General features: G+C 32.8%; 2 protein-coding genes across 2 annotated transcripts; one reads left to right on the top strand and one right to left on the bottom strand.

Annotated features, from left to right (window-relative positions):
- Positions 1-489: 489 nt before the first annotated feature.
- LOC149786392 (peptidylglycine alpha-hydroxylating monooxygenase-like) lies at positions 490-14797 on the bottom strand. The gene is made up of 12 exons (XM_089976813.1): positions 14533-14797; positions 13629-13686; positions 12880-12967; positions 12520-12623; positions 11277-11354; positions 10676-10733; positions 8166-8230; positions 6083-6163; positions 5126-5205; positions 4615-4668; positions 2660-2709; positions 490-2230 (listed from the first exon to the last, which is right to left on the bottom strand). Exons 1-12 carry the CDS (start codon positions 14689-14691, stop codon positions 2011-2013), a joined length of 1095 nt encoding a protein of 364 aa, XP_089832939.1. The 5' UTR covers positions 14692-14797; the 3' UTR covers positions 490-2010.
- A 4867-nt stretch (positions 14798-19664) lies between these two features.
- Positions 19665-25930, top strand: LOC149786391 (uncharacterized). Its single transcript, XM_089976812.1, has 3 exons — positions 19665-19782; positions 21130-21209; positions 23311-25930. Exons 2-3 carry the CDS (start codon positions 21140-21142, stop codon positions 24651-24653), a joined length of 1413 nt encoding a protein of 470 aa, XP_089832938.1. The 5' UTR covers positions 19665-19782; positions 21130-21139; the 3' UTR covers positions 24654-25930.
- The last annotated feature ends 1947 nt before the right edge of the window (positions 25931-27877 follow it).

Below are 27877 nucleotides of genomic sequence, written 5' to 3'. Positions count from 1 at the left end.
AGCTTTATCGCCCGTGTTGTAAATTACTAAACAAAGAAGAGAATGGTTTGGAGGAATATTAATAGAAAAAAATTATACTCGTTTATGTGGGTTTTGAAAACAAAACTTGTCTGTTTCACAAAGACGCTCTTTCTTGTAAAGCTAATACATGTTTTAATCATATGCATACGTTTTGATTATTCATTCTTAAAGGCATATGATTACAGAATTCTTTTGTAGATATCGGATGGTGTTTTAGCTGAGACGAGTACAGTTATGAATTATAAGACAAAATATAAACATATCTAACAATATGGATATTAACCGAGTATTATGATCTTTATTTTGAAGTTTTACTTCTGATACATATAAATATTAACGGCTAAAACAATATGGTTCTATACATTTATGTGTTTATTTTGTGTTTCGTAATTATGCATATACGCAAATATTTAGCGACAGCGGTGAATTCTATTAATAGTAAGGGCTAAGAAAGACACAAAGAACTACTACAGCTTTAAAATTCTTTAATTTTAGTACATGCACGGTAAGAAAAGAGAAAATGAATTACAAATAACACATTATACATGCTCAATGCATTACAGAATTATGTAACAAAGCTGTTAAAAATGATTAAGAATCACAACGAATGGAATTCTCCTTCGGGGACTAAGTGTTAATAATAATTTTAAAAAACACAAAACAAAAAACAAAACAAAGCAAAACAAACTAAAATTTAAATCAGTTCTTTCCATTAATTAACTTAGACTAACACATTTGACGACAGCGCTGTGATGAATTTCAAAATTTTGTGATTTGACTCTGGTATAAATGTCTTCTTATAACATCATAGGCCTGACATAGACTGAATAAATAGGTCATCAAATTGAATCATAAAGCAAATTAACGACGCTTCAAACTTATTTCCATATCAGTAAATTTAGTAAAATGCATGTCAGCGTAACTAATTTACGAGTGACCAAGATCACGGAACTCAGTTATTTGATTTGGACACGGGTGATTTCTTTTTGCTACACAAACATACATAAATCTGTTTATTACATACGGCATGACAGAAAAAAACGTTTTACGCTCTTTTACAGTTGAGAAAACAAAATAGTTGTGTAGATCGCTACCATAATGATGCGATTGTGAAAACCATAACAGCAAACGATATAGGAATGTACCATGAAATCTTCATTGAGAAAATGAAGATGCCTAAGCATTATGATGTTAAATGACAAAGTTTTCTCATCGTTTCTGACAACATTCTTAAGTAAACTCCTCTCACACTTCAAGTAGTCCCCGAAAGGGCATATGTAGCTTTGATAGCCAGTATATGACCTATGCATAAATTAAGTGTGTGTGTGTGTGGTTTGGATTTGTAACATACCTTTAACAACTTTTCAGTCATAATCGCTACGATGTCTGAAGTGTGGTAGTTTATAGTGATGAAGAACACTGTGGCATGATGCCGCAGACATGTAACATCATATCCCACCCAGTCACATTATCCTGATACCAGTCCGACCAGTCCTATCACTAACCTCTTAGTGCTGAGCGCTAAGCGAGGCGGCTGCTGGTGTCATTTTTATAAGTCTTTTGTAAAGACTCGGTAGGGTATCGAACCCGCGACCTCTCGCATCAGAGGCGGACGGTCTAGATAATAAAGTTTACAAAGGGTAACTCGAAATATCAAGGATTGCCTATTTGAACAGTTCTATAACTTCTGGTATGATTATTGCACAATGATGCAACCAAATGGTCTGGATTAAAAGGAAGTCCACAATTTGTTATATCGTTAGTTACTTTAGATTTGATGTTTGTAATATTTGTTGTTGTTGTTGCTATTTTCGGTACATGTTCATCACATTGTCTGAATCCAAAATAAAGGTTGCAAATAGACCATTTCCGTTTCTATTCAAATTCTTGATCAGACTCTTTGATTTTAAATCACTCTGCGCAAATCTGACACTTCAAGAACACTGATGCATCAGTAGTCTATATAAGCTTGCACCTGTACTCTTAGATTTACATTATTACTCCGTGAACATCTTCTGGTGCGATATTATTGGATGCCGCTTGTTGCAAGTCACATAGCACACCAATTTGATCACCTGCACTCTTTGGACACCACACCTTGTCTTGGGCGTCGGCACTACATTTGACGGACTCCGGAAACGCTGTAATTTCCTTTGCATCATATTCGAATGTTAACAAAAGGTTACACATTTCATCAGTCCCTCCCAATCTACAAGGAATGAATTGTTTAACTGTTATCAGTTAATGTTTTAACAAACACGTATAACAACATATCCTAACGATTGTTTCTTTTTAGTTTTTTATATTCATAAAAGCATTTTCTAGTCAAACGTCTAAACAATACAAGATGGACTAACACAAAGAATCTTGCCAAGACACAAATGAAACGATATGCACACAATTCAGTCTTGAGAGTTTCCATTATTTTGGCAATACAAATGTATCTAAGACACATACCAATCAAAGTCTGATCATTCCTAATGGTTACATTATTTAGACAATTGTAAGTACTGAAAATGCGTATGCAAGTAATTGCGTCCAACGAGAGAGAGAGAGAGAGAGAGAGAGAGAGAGAGAGAGAGAGAGAAAGAAAGAGAGAGAGAGAGAGAGAGAAAGAAATGTATATCGATCATCTTACCCAAAGTTGATTTTGTTAGGTCCTGTGTTTTTATATGTGCATCTGACCGCCTGAAATAAATAAATAAATAAATAACAAAATAAATAAATAATAACAGCACCAGCTGCAATAAGGACTTATCAGACATTTATAAACGGTCATCTTAATGTCCACCAAGTATATAGGCGCTAGATCAGGTGTGTGCTATATACTTTTTACAAGTGGACCAATTCACAAATATTAGTACGTCGTCATGGGCCGCACATTTATATTATATTAATGAAATAACCCCACTATATATTGTATTAAGACCCATTATGTTCTTTCCACAACAAAGCAGACTTAATCGGTAGCTGAATACACGTTTATCCAAAGCTTATCTTAGGAGGCAATTCATAGTGTAAACCATTTTGTGGGACTGATAGAACTGTTGGATCAGGCCCGCATGCCCTATTTTGTCCACCCCTGCGCTAGATATGTCAGGAAAAAGCAAATACGATTGTGGCAGTTCCCATAACTAAAATGAATAACTTCGTTCGCTCCTTGATGCTTACGGTTATCTGCCACTCAGTCAAATGCAACAAATTAAATTTCCCCTTTTCCCTTTAATAAACGTGTTTCACGATCATTCAGACATTGGTTCGGCAAACATTTTGTATTTGTTTTAATTAGCTCTTTTAAACACTTATTCATACTATCTGCGTCTCCATGGAGATATGCAATATAGTTAACGTTATGGCAAGACGTGTAAAAATGACAACAACAACACGTTTCATCTAAAATGGAATTCCTTCTGCTGCAATTGTTTAATCTGAAGTACACTAACCTATTTCGGTACAGGAATAGATCTGCTTTCAGACATTATGTTTCAACGCTTATTAAAGGCTACTGTATATCTTATTACTGCTGTCATTCAAAATTATGCAAAAGGACAAGTGCGTGCAACATTTCGTACAGCAGGTATTTGTGGTGGTGGAGATATTTTACTAATTCAACGATCTAAGAATGAGCTCGAGAAAACATATTCCGTCAGTTTTTTAGTCACCACTAGATCTCATATAGTTTGATTGTATTTAGCCAAAATTTGAAGCCCAGTCTGGGAAAAAACATTTACACAGGCAAGATATCCTGATATAAAATAAGTCTTCGATGAATAATTAACCTTTAACGAAATTAAACAAAAACCATTCCTGTTTGTGAAATCCCTGATATCTCTTTCACAAATGTTAAATCTCTTTTGATTTTGAGATTTAGGACGTTTTAAATATGTGGCATTTACATCGATGTACCTAATCTCCTCAAGTGCTTGTCAGCAACCAAAACGTGAACGTACCTCTAGAACATGTAGCAGGTTAGATTCCCAGTTCGAGTTTCAAGTAGCATCATCGGAGAATGAGATAATTACGCTTTATAAAATCTTCATATTTCAGCTACACGTGAATTATTTGTAAATTGGTATTACGTCATTACATTTACCTTGCTAAATAGGACCAATAAAACAATACTTTATTACTGTACTCATAAATCATAGATGTGATGATACTTTGTTACTGTACCTATAGATCATATGTATGATGGTACAGCGTAACATGCCACTGATCAAAGTTATACTAGTACACTGTGACTGCCCAAAGTTGTGATGGTACTTTGTAACTGAATCCATAGATCACAGTTATGCTGGTACTTTGTAACTGTACATATAAATCATAGTTATGCTGGTACTTTGTAACTGTACCCATAGATCATAGTTATGCTGGTACTTTGTAATTGTACATATAAATCATAGTTATTCTGGTACTTTGTAACTGTACATATAAATCATAGTTATGCTGGTACTTTGTACCCATAGATCATAGTAATGCTGGTACTCTGTAACTGTAGTTATAAATAGATCATAGCAATGCTGGTACTTTGAAACTACCCATAGACCACGGTTATGGATCGTTTCAAGTTTAATTATAATTACCAAAACTTACCAACGTGTCTCCAGGCCTTATCTCAAGAGTGCCTCCCTTAATCTTCGTTGTGTCCTGTAATATAATAGCAATTATAAATCCATTCTAGGATATGGTCTACCTTTTCAAAACAAAGTGTAGATTTCAGCGTATGCAGGGACTCACTAGGATACTTTTCAATTTTAGTTGAAATTAACAATGCTAAGCTTTTATGGTATCTCTGATGCAATAATAATTTTAGTATCTGCTATTCGAAAACTGTATCAATTTCAAACTATATTCATGTGATTACTTTACTGAAAATTCTAAATGTTCAAATCAAGCAAGGAGGAAAGGAATAAATATTCAAATAATTGGCTTAGTGTCACAAAATATAATTATACCCCGGCAACTTATGTTAAATAAAATCAACACAACGCCTTGTCAGTAATATCAAGAAACATTTCCAAAGGTTTCAACCGGTATGTTTCCGAGTCTTCAAAGTTTGAATAGGCTGAAAATTGGTCAACACCATTTATTCCTAACCACTTACATGATTTTTTCCTTTCGGTTTTTCCTTCGTGAAAAGAAGAGCTGTGTTGTTTCTCACGATATATCCCTCTAAGAGTTGACCTGAATAATGCAGACGAAGATCTCATATTACATGTGATTATGTTAAAATAGAATGCTCACTACCCTGCATAGGAAAACAAATTGTATATAAACAATTATTTTCAAATTAACGGACTTAGTTTTAAAAATCGTGTCGTGGTTTGTACATTAATTATTCAATGTTCTTAATAGAGTATATGTTTACTTATGCATATAAATCAATGTATGACAAAACGAAGAGTACGTTCTAATATGTTTTGTCTCTAAAATGTAGTAAATTCATGAAAAGCACATAGTATAGACCATTATCATGCTTAGAGGCATCAATATAACTGTCATGGTCTAAGAAATATACAGGTTTGAAATATATCGTTACAGAAGAACTTATAATCTAACATAAGAAAAACCTTACGCCGAAGATGGCGAAATGTTTATAATTTATATTTTACCGTGAAAGAAATTTGAATATAAAAATAAATTCTGAACCAGTTGTCTTGGCACAGTTTTCTATGTTGTTTGATAAATAAAACAGTGTGAATCTAACATAAAAAGTAATTACGTTTCAATGATATGAAAGCTTGCGCATAGCTCTAGAACCAATATTGGCAAAACATTCCACTTCAGTCATTGAGATTGACCACATTACGACATTTATCGGCTAGATAAATGTTACTTATTCAATACCAAACGTTCAGTTCATTTAAACAAAGAACAAATACTTTTCATGAACAATTTCTATCACAATGTTAAGTGACACATGGCAATGTAAGAGAGAATGTGGCGAATGATGACTATCAAAATAAATCCTTCTGATATGTAACTAGTTTCTAAGGATGTTTTAGATAAAGATTAAAACCATTGGCAACTCTTAATCAGTTTGACTCTGTATCCAATGTACCGGAGTCGTGAGTATGGGCGGAATATTCATAAACATTGACAGGAACACCTCTCCACTTGCAAGCTATTTCTGTCTTGAAATCTGAAACATTCAATTTAATTTATATTTAATCATTTGCTTACTTAGATTGAACATTTTTGCAAGATTGTGCAAAACGAGGTCCGGCTACAAGTGCTGACGCCTTTAGACAAACCCTTCCCAGTACAAATATAATGACAGAAATTAATCGAATGTGACATGCGGCAGAAAGTAATGGAGAAAACTAAAAACAAACAAAAGATATAAGAGGTGCTGAAAAATGTACGATAAGGTTTTTAAGAGAAAAAGGATACCAAACGCAAGTAAACAACGGTGATACAAAAAATCGGAAATAGTAGAATTTAATATCTAGTGCATCTGCATCAAATATCAGTCAGTCATTTTTACTATCTGAAAATATCTATTTATATTTACAATTAAAGAAAGCAAACTTATTTTAAAAAGGCCTTGTATCATCAATGTGGTTTTGAAATAACTTAAAGATATTGCAATAAACCTATCTACGTATACGTTTATAGCTTTGCTAGATGTTAGAGATCGTTTCTTGGGGAGTCGATGTTGGGAAGATATTTCTCAACCCGAATTATTTGCCAATTTCTAGGAGAAGACGTTATAATGTACAGTATTCATGAGATTTTATTACAGCATAGATAAGTTACGTAAAATGGATCCTCCCTACTTTCTTAACGTAGGGAATTCTATAGATAATTATCTATGCGTGTTTAGTAATTTGATATAGTAATAATTCCTTCAATTTGGCTTTTGGGTCGTGTTTGTTTTGCATTGCGTGAAGTACTAATATTCGGCGCGGAAACGCTTATAAAAAGTCATATAAATGCAAAATAAAAGCAAACATCTCCTAGTGGGAAACTACAGTTTTCTTATGTGTAGTCATTATTCGATTAAAAGCATACATATTTGTAGCGTTTGCGCGTATACGATATTCTACATTGAAAACGAGTGGATTATCAATCAGGTGATTGTCAACCATATCTTTGTCTTCTTCACTCTAGAGTGCTTAATAAATACTACGATACTAAATATATGTCAGTTGCTTATCACAGTAATACACAAGAATAATGTATACAGACAAAAATCCCAAAGAATTTCTTTAAAGTTTAATTCATTAACGTTAATCTTTTATCAAATGTATGAAAGCTAACTCACCCAATCATTCTACTTGTCTTGATTCTGCATTCATATTTCACTTTGTTTGCGCTGGCTTTTTTTTTTTTTTTAAGTAACATTTCGTTCCCCTGACCTATGTGCAGTTGTATTTTGTTTTGTTTATTTACCTATCTCACTTAGTGCAGGAATGATGAACATATGATTTGGCTAAATGCATAAATAGTTTCAAGGTTATCGATTTATCCTTGATAGATGTTGTAATATAATAAACTGTGTAAGATATGAATTAATACTAGTTGTTTGCTTGCTTTACTTCTTTTGGTTTGTTTGTTTTGAGTTAGGTTTGTTTTTCTCTGATATCTTTGGAAACGTATATCCTTACTCTAATTCCAAAATGTCCCTTATATATATATATATATATATATATATATATATATATATATATATATATATATATATATATATATATATATGTTTGTGTGTGTGTGTGCGTGTGTGTTTTATTTAGCAACATTGGCAACTAGTTTGTGCTGCCTTATGTATATTACTATTGTAAGGGAGAGGACTCTTGCAAGGATGTTATAATCTGTAGTCCTATCTCAAAAGTCATTTGTATTACTGACGATAAAATTGTTGCAAAGTAACTATTTGTCAAACTTATTATTAAGAAACATTTAAACTGAAGTAAATTAATCTGATTGGTAGACAGAATTAAAAATATTACAGTGTTTGCTAAATTAAAGTTATGTAAAAATGTGGCATAAGGCGCTATATGCACAGGCCTGCAGACACACACACACACACACACACACACACACACACACACACATTTATATATATATATATATATATATATATATATATATATATATATATATATATATATATATATATATATATATATATGCATTCTTACCTTCTGAAAATGCCGGGATATATCCAGACGAGTGGAAAAGGACTTGCTGGTACGAATACTTTCGGCTGGAACATTGAAAATAAATACAAATTATACATTTTAGAGTTTGAATGGAAACTGTGTGATGGCATTTTATATACTATGGAGCACTAAGCTACTTCCATTATTTGTGTCATACGTTTCTTCTCCCCTGCCCGAATGGATTACCCTATGCCTCGTTACGCAATAAGAGCTTGCTTCGAAGGCATAGGACAGTCTTTTTGCCGCATATTGCTGCCATGGAAAATATTCAGTATATTTTAGATACTTTAAAAAGAGAAGATTCAAATACATCTGAATGGAATCGAGACTAGAATTATCTTATTTTGGGTTCTTTATTTTGTTTACATGTACCTCGGAAACAATTAATGTTTATAATTTTCAACACAGGTACTTGGAAATAATCATGGTAAAACCGTGCTTTATTGTTTATTAATAATAAGCGTTAAAGTCCGGACTTAAATGACTTTATATATAAATAGTGTACGTTTATATTGTTTAAGGTATCGATGAAGCGACCAATAAAATTGTACCTACTAGCTAATGAGGAGTCTGTAAATTGTCCAAACATAAGGTAGCTACAAATGGATACAAATTCTAAGCACTGATAGGACTATATAATTTCGATCCGACATCGAACTGCTTGACATGTATATGGTCTTTATAGAAAGTTTAATAATTACCTCAATTAGCTTTATATATAGCATACAAGAAGTGTTTTATATTCTGGCAAAACAATTTCAATCCATGCTGACAACTGCCACAAATTTGTTCATGCAAAGTTAACTATATAATGTTCCTTCGCCAGATAAGTTTTGTCTGTATTACATAAGCATTATAACATCTAGGATCTTTGTTTATTAATCCTATATGGAATAACTTTCATCTTAAAGATTTACTATTTTTTTTAATTTTTAATACTATACAATAATAGATTAATTCTTAATATCTCCAGCCGCTCCTTCGCCACCTGTTATGTGCGTAATTTCTGCAGGTTTTTATTTCACTGTAAGTTTTAGAGTATATCTGATCTGCGGAAATATTTCAGAGTTTAAACTTTCTGCTATTATTATTTATATAATAAATTTTTGCAACATTTCTGCTGCTAAATGATATATACACACACCATGCACTTGTATGTTTGAGATCAACTGTCATTAGTCAGCTTTGGGTGGGGAGATTATTTATCCGCTTGACAATTTTGTTTGTTTTTTCTTGTTCTTGATGTTTAATCTTTATTTGAATTGATGATTGACATTGCATATGCAAGTCTGACCTCAATTCCTTTCTTTGGCATCAGATGTGTTAGTTGCGTGCTAATGGTCTATGCATATGTCCTGGATATACACCTTGTGCCCTAATTGCCCGTTACCTGTGTGGCGGAAATATAATGATCTTCATTTGTTTTAATTTGCATTACTGTAAACATGTGCATTTAACATTAATGATTTTTGTGTTTAGGGTGTGTTTTGGTGTTATTCTCTTCATATGCCATTTTAGTTCAGTAGTCGTTGTAACAAATGCTCTTAACACACTATTCGATTTTCTTGTATAAATCCCACTACTGGAAACAGCTGTCTAATGGAATGATACGAAGCCCTCTTAAGTCAAGATTTAGTCTCTACTTCATGATCGAACACGAAATTAATTGTAAGTGGAGAATGCCCTTTCATACCTAACTTTCTCTACGATATTTCCATACGAATGAAGAAACTTTTTGTGCAAATAAAATCAAGTCATCGATTTAAATTATTAAAATTCGTAACAGTGTGAACGACTCTGGTAGGAGAACAGTGATTCTATCCATTAATTCAAAACAGTTGTAGGAATACAGAGAACATGCCCATTGATTCGAAACACTTGTAGGGAAACATAAATCCTATCTATTAAATTGAACATCTTGTAGGAGAAGAGAGATCGAATCCATTAATTCGAAACACTGTTTTCATTTTTAGGATTCTGCTTTTCATCATTCTCGTTTATTCTTAATAATTTGCCTATTTAGTTACCTTTGTCTCTTTTCCATTATATAAAAAATATTTGTTTTGTATTCAGTAGAGTTAATCTTCCTAAATAATATAATCATTTGTGTTGCCTTTACCATTTTATACTAGGCGCTATAGAACCAGGATTGTGTTGATATCCCGACAAACTCTTTGCATACATGCCTCGATGCAGATTAAAACAATACATAACATGAAATTTAGCTGTTATCGTTATGAAAGTAAGCAAACATTTATTGAACTCTAACAGTCTAAGACCACTAAAGTAGGAATTGCAAACATTTCAAGAAATTCTTTATGTTTAATTTCTAGTATCCAGAGAAATAGTTTTTAATTTCTCTACATTATATACTACGTGGCTCTGAAAACTAACCTTTTTATATCTGAATCTCTACTGCTGCAATAATATACGATATCCAAATATTTTTGAACATATGATTTCATTCAATCTTTTGCACAATGACGTACCTTTCTTGCGTCATAAACAGTGTTACATTGGGTGGGCTACTACTCAAAGAATCTGGATCTACAAAGAAAATCGGTTTTATCAAGTTAGGTCCAATATTGTGTAGTTTCTTTAGGCAAGTATGAGAGATAATCCAACCATTTCAATTTTATGCAACAAGATAGTCTTCTTGTTGTTGTTGTTGTTGTTGTAGGGCTTAACGCCATTTTTCAGCACAAGATAGGCTATACATGGCGGCCAGTATTAATGGTGGAGGAAGAACCCACAAGATAGTCTGGAATATTACCAAAAGTAATACTGTGTAAATGGTTTGATAGTTGCTAAACGTTTTGTTCATTATAACCTTTTAAATCATTACTTGTATAATAATCATCCCAAATCTTACTCAGAGAACTTTCAATAAGGTTGCACATTTAATTCATTGATATGATACCGGGATATATATATATATATATATATATATATATATATATATATATATATATATATATATATATATATATATATATATATATATATATATATATATATATATATGTTTCTCTAAATTATTATATAATGTCAGTCTTCAAGCATTTTCGTAGAAATTATTGATATTCTTACCTAGTATAGCTTCTTGAAAATGTGTCTGTATTATCAAATAATTCAGCTTGAAATCCTTTCCTAGCTGTACCCCAACATCTGCAAACGAGAAAAAGTTCATAAAGCTGATGACGGTTCGGAAACTTGTTAGTTTCAAATATGTAATGATATCAGACATCTTCAGTTTAAAATATGTTCAACAACTGAGCCTTTCATGTCTTAAGCCTGCAAAGATATAGCATAAAATCCTGATGATAAGAGCGTCTATTGTGTGCATGTTTTAGTTCCTGGGGTAGGGGAATTTTAAAAGCTTAGTTTTAAGAGGACTGTTATATTTCTAGTGTTTCTTGGCGATCAATCAAGTAAGGGACGATTAACTTTTTAAAAGCCATCTATTTGGGTATTATATAGGGTATAACACATAAAATGTCCCCTTTTTGCGATGAATATATTTAAAGAAATGAAATTTCAACTCGCTTTGTATATTTTTAGCATTCCGTGTTTAATCATTATGGTAATTGGGAATATTTTAAAATCTTTTTAAATGCATCTAATTTTAGATCTGTTTTGTTGTTGTCTGAATGCAAGATAAATGCTACCATATACCAGTCTATAAGGAAAATGTTGCATGAAAATTTTGAGCCTAATTTTGTATTCTCATGGCATTTTACAACTGTTAAAAGTTGATGTCTTGTTTAGAAAGCCGTCTTATTATGAAGATCATGATGCGTTTTACAGAATACAGGAATTATTGCTTATTACAATACCATTTGCATATCAGCTTAATTCAGCAAATAGCGATATATTAGAAAGGGTAAAACTACAGTCAACTTGGAGCATGAATGTTGTATTTCGACTAAAGATTTCAACAATTATTAACCTTGCACATTTTCTTCCGACTAGTCGAACCGTATCTCAAACATTCATGCAATTTTATAAGCAATTTGAATGGAAAATATATATCCTTAAGATGTTGAACTTTGTATTGAACTTTGTATATCAGCCCCACTGTGTTCTTGAAACGTTCTGGTAAAAAAATAGCTCAAGTACAGTATTCTACAGTTTACCACTCTATTAATTTAACTGGAATAAAGCTATAATTATATACCTATACCAATTCTCTTAATTCTGGGCTTGTCATGGACTATTAAATGTCTTTGACGATGATACATCCCATGTATTGTATTTAAAATTTGAGGTTATCAACTTGAATATGAATTTCATGCACATAATGTTTCGAGAATACGACGGGGCGGCGTCCTACCGTCAGGGAAGACAGTATCAGCGTGATGCTTTGACCAACCATCCCAGCCTCCAAATGTAATTGACCTGCCTTTGCAAATATGTCCATGGCTACTCTTGCAATCCCTGGAAACAAAAGATATATATATATATATATATATATATATATATATATATATATATATATATATATATATATATATATATATATATATATATATATATATATATATATAATAACAATGCACATAGTTTGAAGTGCAATACAGTATGTGATCCATTAAATTAGATTGTGCTCTATAGTAAATTAAATTATTCATAATTTTTAAGTTTTTATAATCAATATAAATTGCAGGTATCAATAAAATATTATTGCCCTCACCACAATCTCTGTTCTGTTTCGTAATCTTCACAAACAACCATAGCCACGTGATGAGCTACTTCTTTGATGACTTCAAATTTAAAACCCACTGTAAAGGAAAAATTAAATGTCAGCAGTTTTCATTGTAAAAGAATCTTGTTGCCTGGTGTATCAGTATATTGGACTGATCTATCTTTTAAATTTAACGATTAGCTTCGGGTATGTTTCGCTGAGAACATAGACAAGTATATTTCCAATTCAATCAAACTGCAAGGATAAAACAAGGTGACTGTGCTAATGTGAGTGATTCAGTTATCAGACTGCGTGTAATGTGTACCGGTGCGATAACATTTATGAGACTTTTCGCAGGTGCAAAAAAATTTATTAATACTAAAGTATGATTTTTAAACATCGAAACATTTCAGAAGATATAAGATACAGACTTGGAAAAGACATAAAACACATCTTGCATATAAGTTCAAAGGATATTAAAAGCAAATATTTTTCGACAAAATTACATTTTTTAACATAAGCCTAAGAATGAAGCAGAGTAAATAAGGTTTCGTACAGCTGCGATATAAATCGCAAATCTAAAGATTACACTTTAAATCATTAAAAAAGGTATAACCCATAAGGGTTTACAGTAAAGAGATAAAATTAATCATAACTTGAAAACATATATAATATTAAATATAATTTCATATTATTCATCATTAGAACTAAATATAAACTTATTTCCGGTATTGAGGTGTGATTTAAGTTCTACTTACCTAGGTTGGAAAACCCCAGCTCGGTGACAGGCACGGCCACGCACATATATGTGTCAGGCTACATAGAACAAATAATAATCGGTTTTAACCACACATATAAAAACGCGTAATAACATTGATTAAATCAATGGTAATCATAAGAAGATGAATATCGATGAAGTTTTTGACAATTATAGTGTGTGTGTGTGCGTGTGCGTGTGCGTTTGTGTGTGTGTGATTGTGATTTTTAACGTAGCTTTAACAATGTTTCAGTCATATCGTACGATGTCTGCAGTGTGGCAGTTTATAGTGATGTCCAACACTGGGCATCATGCCGCAGATACGTAGCATGATGTCCCACCTAGTCACATTATCCTGGGACGATGATGCGGTATTAATAATTACAGCATCAGTAGCATTTCTATGGTCTTGATATTGGCAGAATAATAACGTTTACTAATGGTAATAATAGTAGTAGCTGTTATTTATTGATTTATTGTTGTTGTGACTGCTACTGATCAGTTGGTGTTTTTTAGTAGTGTTAATTATATAATTAGGACTATAGTATTGATTAAACTGCAAATTCTACATCGGTGTTAATTATATCAATAGCAACTGTTAATGTCTTGATAGAAGTCGAGACGAAGGAGCGTGAATGCAAGGTGAAAAATGGCAAATACAGAATGTTATTTAAAGTGCAAGCTACTTTGGTGTCGAAATAAGAGTCACACATTCGTTTATATAAAGTAAAGCGTTTAAGTCCTTGTTAATATTTGTAAAAGCCTTGAGGACAAAAGACGATATTGGCTGCAATCGAGAGAAACGTTAGCGATGTATATAATTCACGTCGAATATAAGAGAAACACTTTAGTTCATCTAATTTTGACTATGTAAACAACACCTGATTAAAATGAGAGAAGCTTACCTTTTCTACACGAATTCTTGGCATCTGTATCTTTGTATTACTGACAACTTCATAACTTATTTTAATCGGGCTTGAACAGACATATGTTAAACACATCACTATGAGCATTACGGCAATCTTCCCAAAACACCATTTTACATCGATGGCCTCTGTCCCCATGTTATGTCGAGTGGCAAATGAGTATGCGTGATGTCCTTCTTACCGGTATATACGTCTCATTACCTTCAACGCACTTAGCGAAAACAGTTAACCCGAATGTGATATATGTTTGCTTGTCATTAATAGTGACGCATTATTTCTGCGAAGAAGAGATCACGTGAAATGCAAAGGTCAGCAAAAAACGTTCGAAACCTTGTTTAATTTCAGTTGTGATACACGCTTCGCTTGCGTGTAGGGCGTGTAAATCGTGGAAAACTGGAATCAGTCTGTACATGGCTATTTCTTACAAATAAATTGGTTCTGTCCATGACTCGCTGTTTTCCATTTCTGCTTTTACTTTTCTTTTGTATAGTTGTTTTACTTTATAAATGGAGGATCTATCTGTACGCTTTGATTATTATTTAATATCTATGCATGAAACAAGTTGTTTTAACTCACGATTTCCACTAATTATGCCGTTATGATCAACATTTACAATAGTCTGCTTTTAAAAATGCTTTATTATCAGATTAATGAAGAGGTTGGACAAGAAGTTGTACAACTTACACACAGTCCTCCACCTACACACAAAGCATTGAACATGATACTCGAAAGAGATTAAGAGAGACAAGAGTAAAATATACGGGTAGGTGTGATACAAATAATAATAATAATAATAATAATAATAATAATAATTCATGTTTTGAAAGAAGCTTTTGAAAGCGTAGAAAATTCGCCTGGTATTTATCTACAAAAACTTTAACCATGTTATAAATTATATCATCAAATAGTTACGAAGAACAACGAAGTGGAGCTCAATGGTGGCTGGCTCGTATAGTGCATTATCATTTAGAAACAAGATAAAAGGTGTGTGGAAATACTGGTTAGTTGACATTATGCTACACATTCAAATTCCGTACAATTATGCACCTGAAATATATAAAAATTAAAGTTAGTAAATGACAATTTATCTATATGATTTATTACCGCCTCGCAATTACAATTTACCTAGATGCAATCTGAGAAATAGTTTTAAATTCGAAATTCAAAATTTGAAATTAGACAGATCCAGGAGGATATTAATCAATTGATACCAAAAACGTAAGACTTGCATAAACTTAAGCAAACTGTATATTTTGATGAAAAACACCTGAACCATTCCAATTCTTTTCGGGAGTGGAATTATTACATTCAAGAATTGTAAAATTGTATCAGTCTAACCATATAATACTATCTTCGTAATATAATTGTAGAGAGGCACACGCGATAGAATCTGAATATATTTCAGTGGTTTGGAAAAATGATAAAGAATGTTCTATTTAATTTTAAATCGAAGAAAAGTACATCCAGTATATATATATATATATATATATATATATATATATATATATATATATATATATATATATATATATATATATATATATATATATATATATATATATATGTTTGTATTATGTTAAAATCTTTCTCACAAAGTACATGTATTTGCAAACAATTCCAATATCATCTTGTAGTTGATGTCGTCGGCATTCAATGATTGAATATTATTAAATTGGAGAATTAAATATGAACCGAAAATTGAATGTTTTCATGGAATATAAAATGAATCTTGATGCTCGAAAAGTGAAGTTAACGATCATAAAATTAATGATTTAATTTTTGTAGGAAAAAATCTGGAGAATGCTAGTAAAGTTAACCTTCATCCGAGGAGAAAAAAGACCGATATTTTAAAAAGTTACTTTTCGTTTTATTAATAGAAAATAAACTCACAATTCACCAACTGTAAGACATATTCAATATCGTTCATCATTTGAAAATATATAATTTCTATCAATGTCAAAATCACTTATATTTCTTTCGTTGAAGCAAAGTGATTGGAGAAATATGTAAACATTTTACAATAGAAACACAAACGTTCATGCAATATTTGGACACACAGAGGAATAAAATATTATCTTCCTAATAAAGACAATTATTAAGATCTAATGCATATCCAATATGCAAAACAATTTGCGTGGAACAATGAGGAAATTTTAAATTGATCACATTAAATGTAAAACTAAGACATACGTTTAACACAAAATCTTATTTTGTCACCTTGCCTTCGGACATTAACGACAACTGTTAAACTTTAATAGGCCGGGTAAACGTTGGAGAGCGGGGGAGGGTTCAACATGTGCCCTTTTTGTCAGGGTTTTCACTTTCATTTTCACATTTAATATACATTTTTCTGTGTAAAATGTCAAATAACAGCATTAAACGGGCATGCACATGTTGAATAGTTCTCGCAAGAAGGGATTTGTCCATGACTAGTATTATGCATAAACAATAGTTCTGTCGGTACGCTGTATATGTTATTGTTTTCCTATACAAGAATGTTTCTTTGTTCCAGATCACCGTGTTTGCTAATTGTGCCGTGACGACCAACATTATAGTAGGATGTTTAGAGAGACAGATCCCAAACGTTTGAATGACAACGAGTTAGATATACAGTCCTTCTGTTACATCAAAACAAAACACTTAAGAGAGAGTATTAGAACTGGGAGGAGAGGAGTAGGTGACCCTACGGAAACGAGTGTATAATAATAATAATAATAACAAGAAAAAAAAGAAGAAGAATACATATTTGATAATGATAGCAATAGTAATAAAAAATATTTGTATACGAAATAAATCAATAAAATGGCCTGGTTTCTTTAACTTAACATTGGACATTATTCATTTACAATTTCGACTATACGATAGTTGAGATGAACCTTAATGTCGTTCAGTCATCCCATGCAAGTGTATGTGATTAACATTTAGATATAAGACCCTGTGTTGACCTTCATAAAATTATAAAAAGTGGTTGACTAAAACTATGCCAAAGACGAAAATTACATGAAATATATACTATCTCTCAATGCCAGTATAACTAGTTATTCCCTGAAAATTAGATTTCATTTGGATACTCTACATTTTAGATTAGAAATATCACTTTGGCCCTGATATAACGTCGGACCTGTATCTGCGGAAATCCAGAGAGATGGTGATAAAGGTTATATTTAATTTAATTGAAAAGTCAGTGCGTCCAGTAGATATATTTGTAGAGTGCTAATAACTTGTTTACATAGGCCATTCATTTACAAACAACACCAGTATAATCCTTTAATTGATGTCAACGTTGTATGATTGAACGCGTAAACAAACATGTTTAAGGTCGAGAATGAAGACGAGCTAAGAATTGAAGGTTTTCTTGAAACAAATAAGTAATCACGTTAGTGGGCAGAATACGGCGGTGATTTTAAAAATATTTTTCGAGATATTATTTTCATGACCACAAAGTAATATTTATGCTTTAGTGGTGGAAAATAAGATGGCATTACTAAATATAGTGCAATGTAATTTAGCGATATAGTGTCTCTGAAAGTTAGGAGTAGCTAAAAGATCATCTAATGGTTTCTTTTTTCAGTAGAATATGTAGACATTATTGTAGATGATTATTTTGCACTTCATTAATTAATTAGGTTCATCAATTCCAACAGACATAACCGATAACGCTTGTGATTTTGAAGTTTATACTGGCATTGCATGCTAAAATCAGTTTAATTTATTGTTTACCTCATCATATCTATTCAATTGATAAAATTTGCAATCTTTGTTAAACGGAATTAAAAGTTGAGAAACCATTTCACTATATTTTTTCAAAGAGGAATATGACGTAATTTTCCTAAAATGCTAATGGAAATGTCCATGTAGCCATACTAATTAACTGCACTAATTGCTAAAATATCACTCCGCATCTTGTTGTCCTTTCAAGTGTATAGGAGATGGATGTAAAGGAAACCCACTTCACTTTATTTTAAGCGTAATTGCTTTGTCTAAATACATTTGTGCTGTGTTGAAATTTTCTTTACATAAGTACTTGCATTTGCGGACAATAATTAGATCCCCTTGTAGTTCATGTCGTCAGCTTTAGATGATTGAATGCGTGAAAAATATGTTTATATTCGAGAATTAACTCTAAACCCAAAAGTGACGGTTTTGGTGGAATATGCAATGAATCATCTTAGAACACAGAAAAAAGGTGTTGATTCTAGAAACATTTTTCGAGATATACTGTTAACGAACAAAAAGTAATGATTTATTCTTTGAAGGTGAAATATGGGCAAAATACCAGAATATACTTTTTTGTTTCATTAGCTGTTGTGAGCAGACATGTTCTCCAAATCCATCATTTTTAAACACTTAATATCTATGAATGTTAGGACTATATTTTGTTTGTTGACACACGTTCGTGTTCACATGATGAAATTTGCAAAAGTTTTGCAATGACATCAGCAAATTTAAAAGTTATTTTACTATATTTGAACACACAGAGGAATATAATGATACCTACCTAAAATATAAACTTCCTTTGATGCTGATGATAAGAATTCAGATATAATTCATGTCTCTCCCGTAAGTAGTTATTTAGCATGGTCCAATTAAATAGTCCAGATTATAATATCTAACTGTACCCATTCATTTTTGCAATTAATTGTACCACTGTTAACCTAAGTGTCACTTATTTTGGAACTATTTCATATAAATTTTAATCATCCGAAACATTTTGCAGAAAAAATGGCATCATCTTTTGTCGAATGTCGGAAAAAACCATTATTATTATTATTATTATTATTATTGATGATTATGATATTGTTCTTATTAATTTCTATAAAAAAAATTATATTTTCATTAAAATAAATTGTAGCGAATTCTATTTTGTGTGCATGCCTGGTTTCAAGAAAGTTATAACAATATCAGAAAAGACCGGACCATAAATGATGTGTTTAATTTTTGATGCGATGATATGTTTCTAAACTGTCATAAGGTTATACTAAAACAGTGTGATTAATTAACAACCTGACAGTCTGATGAAAAATTACAGGATGTACATTTCCCATATTGACAACACAATAGACAGTTCTGCGAAACCATATATTTCGCGTAAACAGTATATTTTTGAAACGTCTGTAATGGATCGGGAGAGGAGAAGCGGGTCATCCTTGACGTAAGAGTCAGGATTTGCTTTATAAGGATCCCTAGCTACCTAAACCCAGCACAGCCAGCCAGCAACACCACACAAAGGTAAGATCTGTCTTCTTGTGTTAAGTGATACAGGTATCTCACGTAAACTTTTATCGACGAAGGACTTGTGGGTTGAAGCAAGTAAAACGTTTGTATAAAATTCTTTCCACAATTTAGTTTTCATAAACTAGAGTTAAAAATGTTTTCATTGAGGAAATAATAATAATAATAATAATAATAATAAGAAGAAGAAGAAGAAGAAGAAGAATTTTGTTGTTTTTTGGAAAATTGATTATTATGAGAACACTAATTTTCAATTTAAATGGATTTAGTGTTAACAATCATAGAAGCATAATAAATTGTGAACAATTTCATTTGGGATTTAATTTAAGTCTCTCTCTCTCTATCTCTCTCTCTCTCTCTCAAAAGAAAATGTAAGGTCTCTTCGTTTGGTGATTATTTTTAATTCCAAAAGACTAAAATCTATTTTATGGTAAAAAGAAAATTTACAATGTAACCCGACCGACTTTGTACCGTTTTCCAGAGTAATTTTTCATTCGTCAAAATATAAAGCATTTCTGTATTTACCCGCTTCAGTAATATCATTATATATATATATATATATATATATATATATATATATATATATATATATATATATATATATATATATATATATATATATATATATATATATATATATATATATATATAGATACATATATATATATATATATATATATATATATATATATATATATATATATATATATATATATATATATATATATATATATATATATATATATGTGAAAGCGAAAAGTGTTTTATGAATGAGCAAGACTACCTTCTATGAAACTAACCTGGCGGTTTTACTATGTATCAGAACATTAAATTGTCCAGAGTCTACTTTTCGAATTGCTATTTGTAGTCGTTGTCCAAAACTGTATTCTGTTTATGATACCTATTTGTTAAGTAGACTAGCACTTAATCATATTCTAATGAATGTAATGCCGCCTTAACATATTCCTCAAACTGCTGACAAGCATTCTACCTGCACAAATGTGCAGCTAAAACTATCATCTAATTGTGATCGACTGTGTAAAATGCGTTCTTACGTACTATTGCGTGTTTATTTTATATAAACTATGTACATGTATATGTCGTGACATACTGACACTTTATAAGATTCATTGAGGACACAAATATTCATCAAGGGAATTCAGGAAGTATCATTAATCAATCTAGATTATGTTATTGTAGCAAACTATACATGCCCCCAATGTAAACATTCCTATACAGAATGACTAGCGGATAGAGACCGAGCAACATTTTCGAGTAAAACACAATGACTTTTTATAAAATTATTATTATTATTATTATTATTATTATTATTCCTTTTTGCAGCCGTTTCACCATGCTCTGCTCTGAAAATATGAAGACACAGTGCAGTTTTGCAGTCTGTCTTATTGCTGCATTTATTAAAGGTAATTAATTCTTTATTTAATCTCTTTTTAAGATTTGTGAACTTGTGTACTTGAATATGTTATTGTTTCCCCTTCCCTTTTCACATTGCTCATTATGTATATATAGCCAGGTTAGGTCACAAGCAAGAGTTGGGGAAAAGGGATGTGATCTTAGCGTGGAGTAATTTTGTTCCTTTTTCTTCTTCTTCTTAAATCCGGTAAAATCCGGTAAAATTGCAAGATTAATGAGATGATAAGACTTTATTAAACAGAAAATCTTAGACAACATTAGCCAGACCGTCTATGGCAATCTTTTTACATGAAGTTAACTTTAAATAATGATAACTAGTTCTTGCAATGATTTAAAACAGTCTGGGAGAAGGTTCCTTATTTCAAGGTTTTATCAACTCTTATCCAAAACCAGCGTATTTGAAATTGAATTAATAGAGATAGGAGAGTAGACAATATATCAAGTCTATATTAATCGTTCAAAGCACATGGGCATTAGAACTGAATTACTATAGATAAAACATTGGACAAGAGATCAGATCGATTTGCAATCTTTCATAGCATACTGCGCATTTGAATTGAATACTAGATATAAGAGATTAGACAAGAGATCAATTCTAAATACAATCTTTCAAACTATATGGAGAATCGATAAGCGTACTTTAAAATGTTGACACACAGAAAGAGCATACTTAGCATTATTAGCTACCAGCTTTACGTTTCCGCGTTATGAAGACTTGTTTAATGTTTAACTATGTGATGCGTGTATGATACATTTAAATGCGTTATATATGTATTCGGCTTTTAAATACCCAATACATGTATTAGACATTTAAATATCTGGGACATGGTTAGGATATTTAATACATGATAACTGCATTAACTATGTGAAACATGATTAGGCTTTGAAATACATGATAAACGTATTGCACTTTCATGTACGTCATTAACGTATTAGACTTTTAAACACGTGATATGTGTAGAAGACCTTTTAGCACGTGAGCCATGTATAACTATATATTTACATTAAAATGTGTGATATATGTATTAGACTTTAATGCAGAATTATACGCAATACAAGTCTGTGTAATAAAGATAATTGTTATCAAGCATGTGGCAGTGTTGCAAAGAGACACAATATCATTCTTTGTTTATTCAGGGGCATTTAAACCTGACATTCTTATCTGCAACTTTCTTGTTATAGATTAAATCCAGTCATTTAGATGTGGGCAGCATTTCATTTTTACGAATTATATAGTTTTGAGGCATGAATCAGAGTCATTGTTCTATGTTCCTACAAACACTCTGATTTGTTAAAAAGGATTCGCAATACAGTAACTAAGAATACTATTGTTTAAAGTATAACAACGTTTTAGCGATTTAAAGATCTAGTGGAACATGCCACATCTAAGCCCTTTTGTGCACATTCTTCCATATTATCGATCTATTCAGTTAGAAAGTTTTATTTTTATCTTTCATCAGGCTGTCGAAATTATATTTCATGCATTCGAATAAGCATCGTTGATTTTTTATAAATCACAAGTAATAATCATGCTCTTATTGGTAATAATAAAACAAAATCAGCATTTCAAAATATGATTTTGGTTTGCGATTAGAAAATAAGTCACCAGAAAATACTTTATGAAACTTAACAGCTTCATAATCACTTAACTTACTTCTTCATTGACATATATTTTTCCGGCATATAACGACCGCTCCGGTGGCCTAGTGGTTAGAGCGTCCGCCTCGGATGCGGGAGGTCATGGGTTCAATTCCCGGCCGAGCCACACCAAAGACTTATAAAAGTGGTACTAACAGCTGCCTCGCTTGGAGCTCAGCATTAAGAGGTTAGTGTTAGGACTGGTCGGCCTGGTGTCAGGATATTGTGACTGGGCGGGACATCATGCTACATGTCTGCCGCATGATGCCACAGTTCTTGACATCACTATAAACTGCCACACTGCAGACACCGTAGCGATATGACTGAAAAATTGTTAAAGCTACCTTAAAAATCCAAATCATACACACACACTCCGGCATATAACGGACATTTAGAGCTTATGGTGAATTTGATACATTTTGTTTAATGGTAAACTATTGTTCTTCTTCACAGGAATTACTTCAGATGTATCTCTCGTCAGCCTTGGGAAACGAAGCTCCGGAGAAGCCCCAGCTAGTTTTATTAGCCTAAGCAAAAGAAGCACTGAAGATGCCCCAGCCAGTTTTATTAGCCTCAGCAAAAGAAGTGCTGAAGATGCCCCAGCTAGTTTTATCAGCCTCAGCAAACGAAGTGCCGGAGACGCCCCAGCCAGTTTCATTAGCCTAAGCAAACGAAGCGCTGAAGACTCTCCAGCTAGTTTTATTAGCCTCAGCAAAAGAAGCGCTGAAGATGCCCCAGCTAGTTTTATTAGCCTCAGCAAACGAAGCGCTGAAGATGCCCCAGCTAGTTTTATCAGCCTAAGCAAACGAAGCGCTGAAGATGCCCCAGCCAGTTTTATTAGCCTCAGCAAAAGAAGCGCTGAAGATGCTCCAGCTAGTTTTATCAGCCTTAGCAAACGAAGTGCCGGAGACGCCCCAGCCAGCTTCATCAGCCTCAGCAAACGAAGCGCTGAAGACTCTCCAGCTAGTTTTATTAGCCTAAGCAAACGAAGCGCTGAAGATGCCCCAGCTAGTTTTATTAGCCTCAGCAAACGAAGCGCTGAAGATGCCCCAGCTAGTTTTATCAGTCTCAGCAAAAGAAGCGCTGAAGATGCCCCAGCTAGTTTTATCAGCCTAAGCAAACGAAGCGCTGAAGATGCCCCAGCCAGTTTCATCAGCCTTAGCAAACGTAGCGCTGAAGACTCTCCAGCTAGTTTTATTAGCCTAAGCAAAAGAAGCGCTGAAGATGCCCCAGCCAGTTTTATCAGCCTAAGCAAACGAAGTGCCGGAGACGCCCCAGCTAGTTTCATCAGCCTCAGCAAACGAAGCGCTGAAGACTCTCCAGCTAGTTTTATTAGCCTCAGCAAACGAAGCGCTGAAGATGCCCCTGCTAGTTTTATTAGCCTCAGCAAACGAAGCGCTGAAGATGCCCCAGCCAGTTTCATCAGCCTTAGCAAACGTAGCGCTGAAGACTCTCCAGCTAGTTTTATTAGCCTAAGCAAAAGAAGCGCTGAAGATGCCCCAGCCAGTTTTATCAGCCTAAGCAAACGAAGTGCTGGAGACGCCCCAGCTAGTTTCATCAGCCTCAGCAAACGAAGCGCTGAAGACTCTCCAGCTAGTTTTATTAGCCTCAGCAAACGAAGCGCTGAAGATGCCCCTGCTAGTTTTATTAGCCTCAGCAAACGAAGTGCCAATGATGCACCCGCAAGTTTCATCAGTCTAAGCAAACGAAGCGCCGGATATGCCCCAGCTAGTTTTATTAGCCTCAGCAAACGCAGTTCTGGAGACAATCCAGCAAGTTTCATCAGTCTGAGTTAATACATTCACAGTTTTGCAAACTAAGATAGTTTCATAATTTTGCTGGATTGTAGGACACAAGATTTTTTCGTATTATATTTTAATTAGCTTTATAAGCTTCAGAATTCCACGTATAAATCTACATGAGAAATCAAACTTCGTATATGCAGTAAATGTTGTTTGTGAGACTGAATGGATCAAGTCGAACCCGAGGAATGATTGGTCTGCGTATGCTGCTTTGTGTATATTTTTATATTTTAAAATGTATTAAATAGTTGTGTTTGCTTAAATAAAAGTTTGCAACGATTGAGTAACAATACATCACGTTTGTTACTGATTTGAACTTAAACTTGTACACTTTCACTTGACACAGTCCTAGCATCATTTTGATCAAAGTAAATTTAAAAAGTACAAATTTATAATAAGCACAATTGAATTATGAATTCCATACCTACAAATTCTTTATCAGCTTACGTCACTTTGACAGTAAGTATGTGTTCATGAGATGAGACTTATTATTCTGTGGCAGCTTTCTTTACCCATAGCATACACCCATGCAGCGCCCGGAATCTTGAAAACAACCCCTCCACCGATTTTAAAAATTAAAAGCATCAAAAATATTTCTCTCATTAATTTATCATTTCTAGCCGATAGTCGACAAGGGGGTCTCTAACACTGTGATCTTATTCACGTTTCAGACCATACTGGAGCTTCTTTGTTAGCATATTTACGTTCTAGCCTATTTTTCAGACAACAGATGTGATGTAGTTCACCTTCTTCGATAATAATTCCTTACAATTGTCGTAGCTTTGGGAATTACATCCCTTTCAACACATTTATGTAATAAATCACCTTTTAATTTTGTTCAACTTTATTTTAGAAATATGAAAACTAGACACTGCAAATGTTTGATGATGATGACAAAGTTTTACTGAAAATGAGCTGTTCCAGGAACAGGCTCCTTGTGTTTTCAAACACGAACAGGGTTAAATTAGTAGGAGCCATCTGGAGACAATCAGGTTAAAAATTATAAATATATGAATGGAATAATTAATTTTTCTGCACCTTTATATCCTTGTTGTTTTTCATTTTTAAAGCCACTACTGGGGTACAAACTGCCGGAGTTTGGGCAAGTGCTATCCAGAAACGTTTTTCGTGCATATTGCTGAACGCTGTTTTATGTTATTTCGTGTACTTATTTTGTAATCTTAGTTACTTTTGCTTGTATACGACTTTGATAACATATGAAAACTATAGTTTTGACAATTGTGATAGCGAGAAATAAACAATCGTATGAATGTAGCAGTTTAGTAGTTAATCTGTAACCCAAAGTGTTATTAAATATCTCACCGCAGTACTCAGTCATTTTCCCCGAGAGTATTGTATTTGAACAATTATTATAACTTCAGAATATACTATTTGGACAACCATTTCTACTCCAGTGCATATTATTTGGACTGCCAGTTTAACTCCAGTGCATATTATTTGGACTGCCAGTTTAACTCCAGTGCATATTATTTGGACTGCCAGTTTAACTCCAGTGCATATTATTTGGACTGCCAGTTTAACTCCAGTGCATATTATTTGGACTGCCAGTTTAACTCCAGTGCATATTATTTGGACTGCCAGTTTAACTCCAGTGCATATTATTTGGACTGCCAGTTTAACTCCAGACAATAGTATTTACTCAATCATCTTGACTCCAGAGTACAGTATTTGAACAATCAGTTTTGCTCCAGAGAAAAGTATCTGGACAACCATTTTAATTCCGGTTTAGTATTTTGATAGATATTTTAACTGAATAGTATATTATTAATCTTTGAACTGCAGAGTATAGTATTTAGACAACCATATTACTCAGAGTATATTATTTGGACCACTAATTTTGCTCCAGAGAATTGCATTTGGATAACCATTTTCAAGTATAGTATTTTGATAGCCATGTCAAATGTGGAGTATAGTATTTTGATAGCCATTTCAACTGTGGAGTATAGTATTTTGATAGCCATGTCAACTGTGGAGTATAGTATTTTGATAGCCATTTCAACTGTGGAGTATAGTATTTTGATAGCCATTTCAACTGTGGAGTGTAGTATTTTGATAGCCATTTCAGCTGTGGAGTATAGTATTTTGCTCAATCACTTTTACTTCAGAGAATGATATTAGGACAGCCATTTTTCCCGGTGTACAATATTAAGACCGCCATTTTTACTCAAGAGTATAGTACGTGGGCCACCATTTCTACTCCAGAGTATATTATTTTGACAACCATTTAAATCCAGAGTATAGTATTTGCTAGGATACCCATTTTAACTCCACTATAGTATTTGAACAACCATTTTAACTCTAGATTATAGCATTTACTCAATCATTTTAACTCCAGATAATAATATTTGAACCACCATTTCATCCCCAGAATATAGCATAAATTAAATGGATAGTATTTGGACAACCATTTATATTCCACAGTATAATATTTGGTCCGTCTTTTGTACTCCAGTGTATAGCATTCAGACAACCATTTTAACTCCAGAGCATGTTATTTAGTCATTTTAACGTTCGAGTGTAGTATTTGGACAACCATTTATATTCCACAGTATAATATTTGGTCCGCCTTTTGTACTCTAGTGTATAGCATTCAGACAACCATTTTAACTCCAGAGTATATTATTTAGTCATTTTAACGTTCGAATGTAGTATTTGGACAACCATTTTTTGAATTCCAGAATATAGTATTTGTACAGCCATTTTACTCCAGCGTATAGTATTTGGACAATCATTTTGACTCCAGGATACATTAATTGGAAACGGTGACGAATTAGGAAAAGCATCGTGAAAGAAAAAATTGGCTTCACTAAAATATTATTGAATACAATTTTAATCACGTGCACCAGATATTTAAAAATTTCATAAAGAATAATGTTTCTTGAACACGTGCATTGTCAGATCATTATTGTGGCAACCTTGTGCTCCAAGCACTAGTTAGATAGTTGACTTCCCTATATACCACGGGCTCATACATTATTGTTCAGACATGAATATAGACATATGCATCTTTCGTATCTGTTGTTGTTCATCCGAATGCATTTAAATTGATTTCGATAGCCTTTCAAACGTACATATTGTGGCATTTTTAAATAAAGGTTTATTCTAATTCGGGTACAACACTTGGTTGGTTACACTGGTCAACAGTGAAATCATTACTGACTTGAAAAGGCCCTAATCTGTAGTATTTTGGTGTGCCG

This window comes from Sinohyriopsis cumingii, chromosome 12 (assembly GCF_028554795.1).
Source record: "Sinohyriopsis cumingii isolate HCF-2022 chromosome 12, ASM2855479v2, whole genome shotgun sequence".
Taxonomy (NCBI): domain Eukaryota; kingdom Metazoa; phylum Mollusca; class Bivalvia; order Unionida; family Unionidae; genus Sinohyriopsis; species Sinohyriopsis cumingii.
Note: the sequence above shows the minus strand (reverse complement) of the source record. Positions and strands in the feature narration are given on the sequence as shown.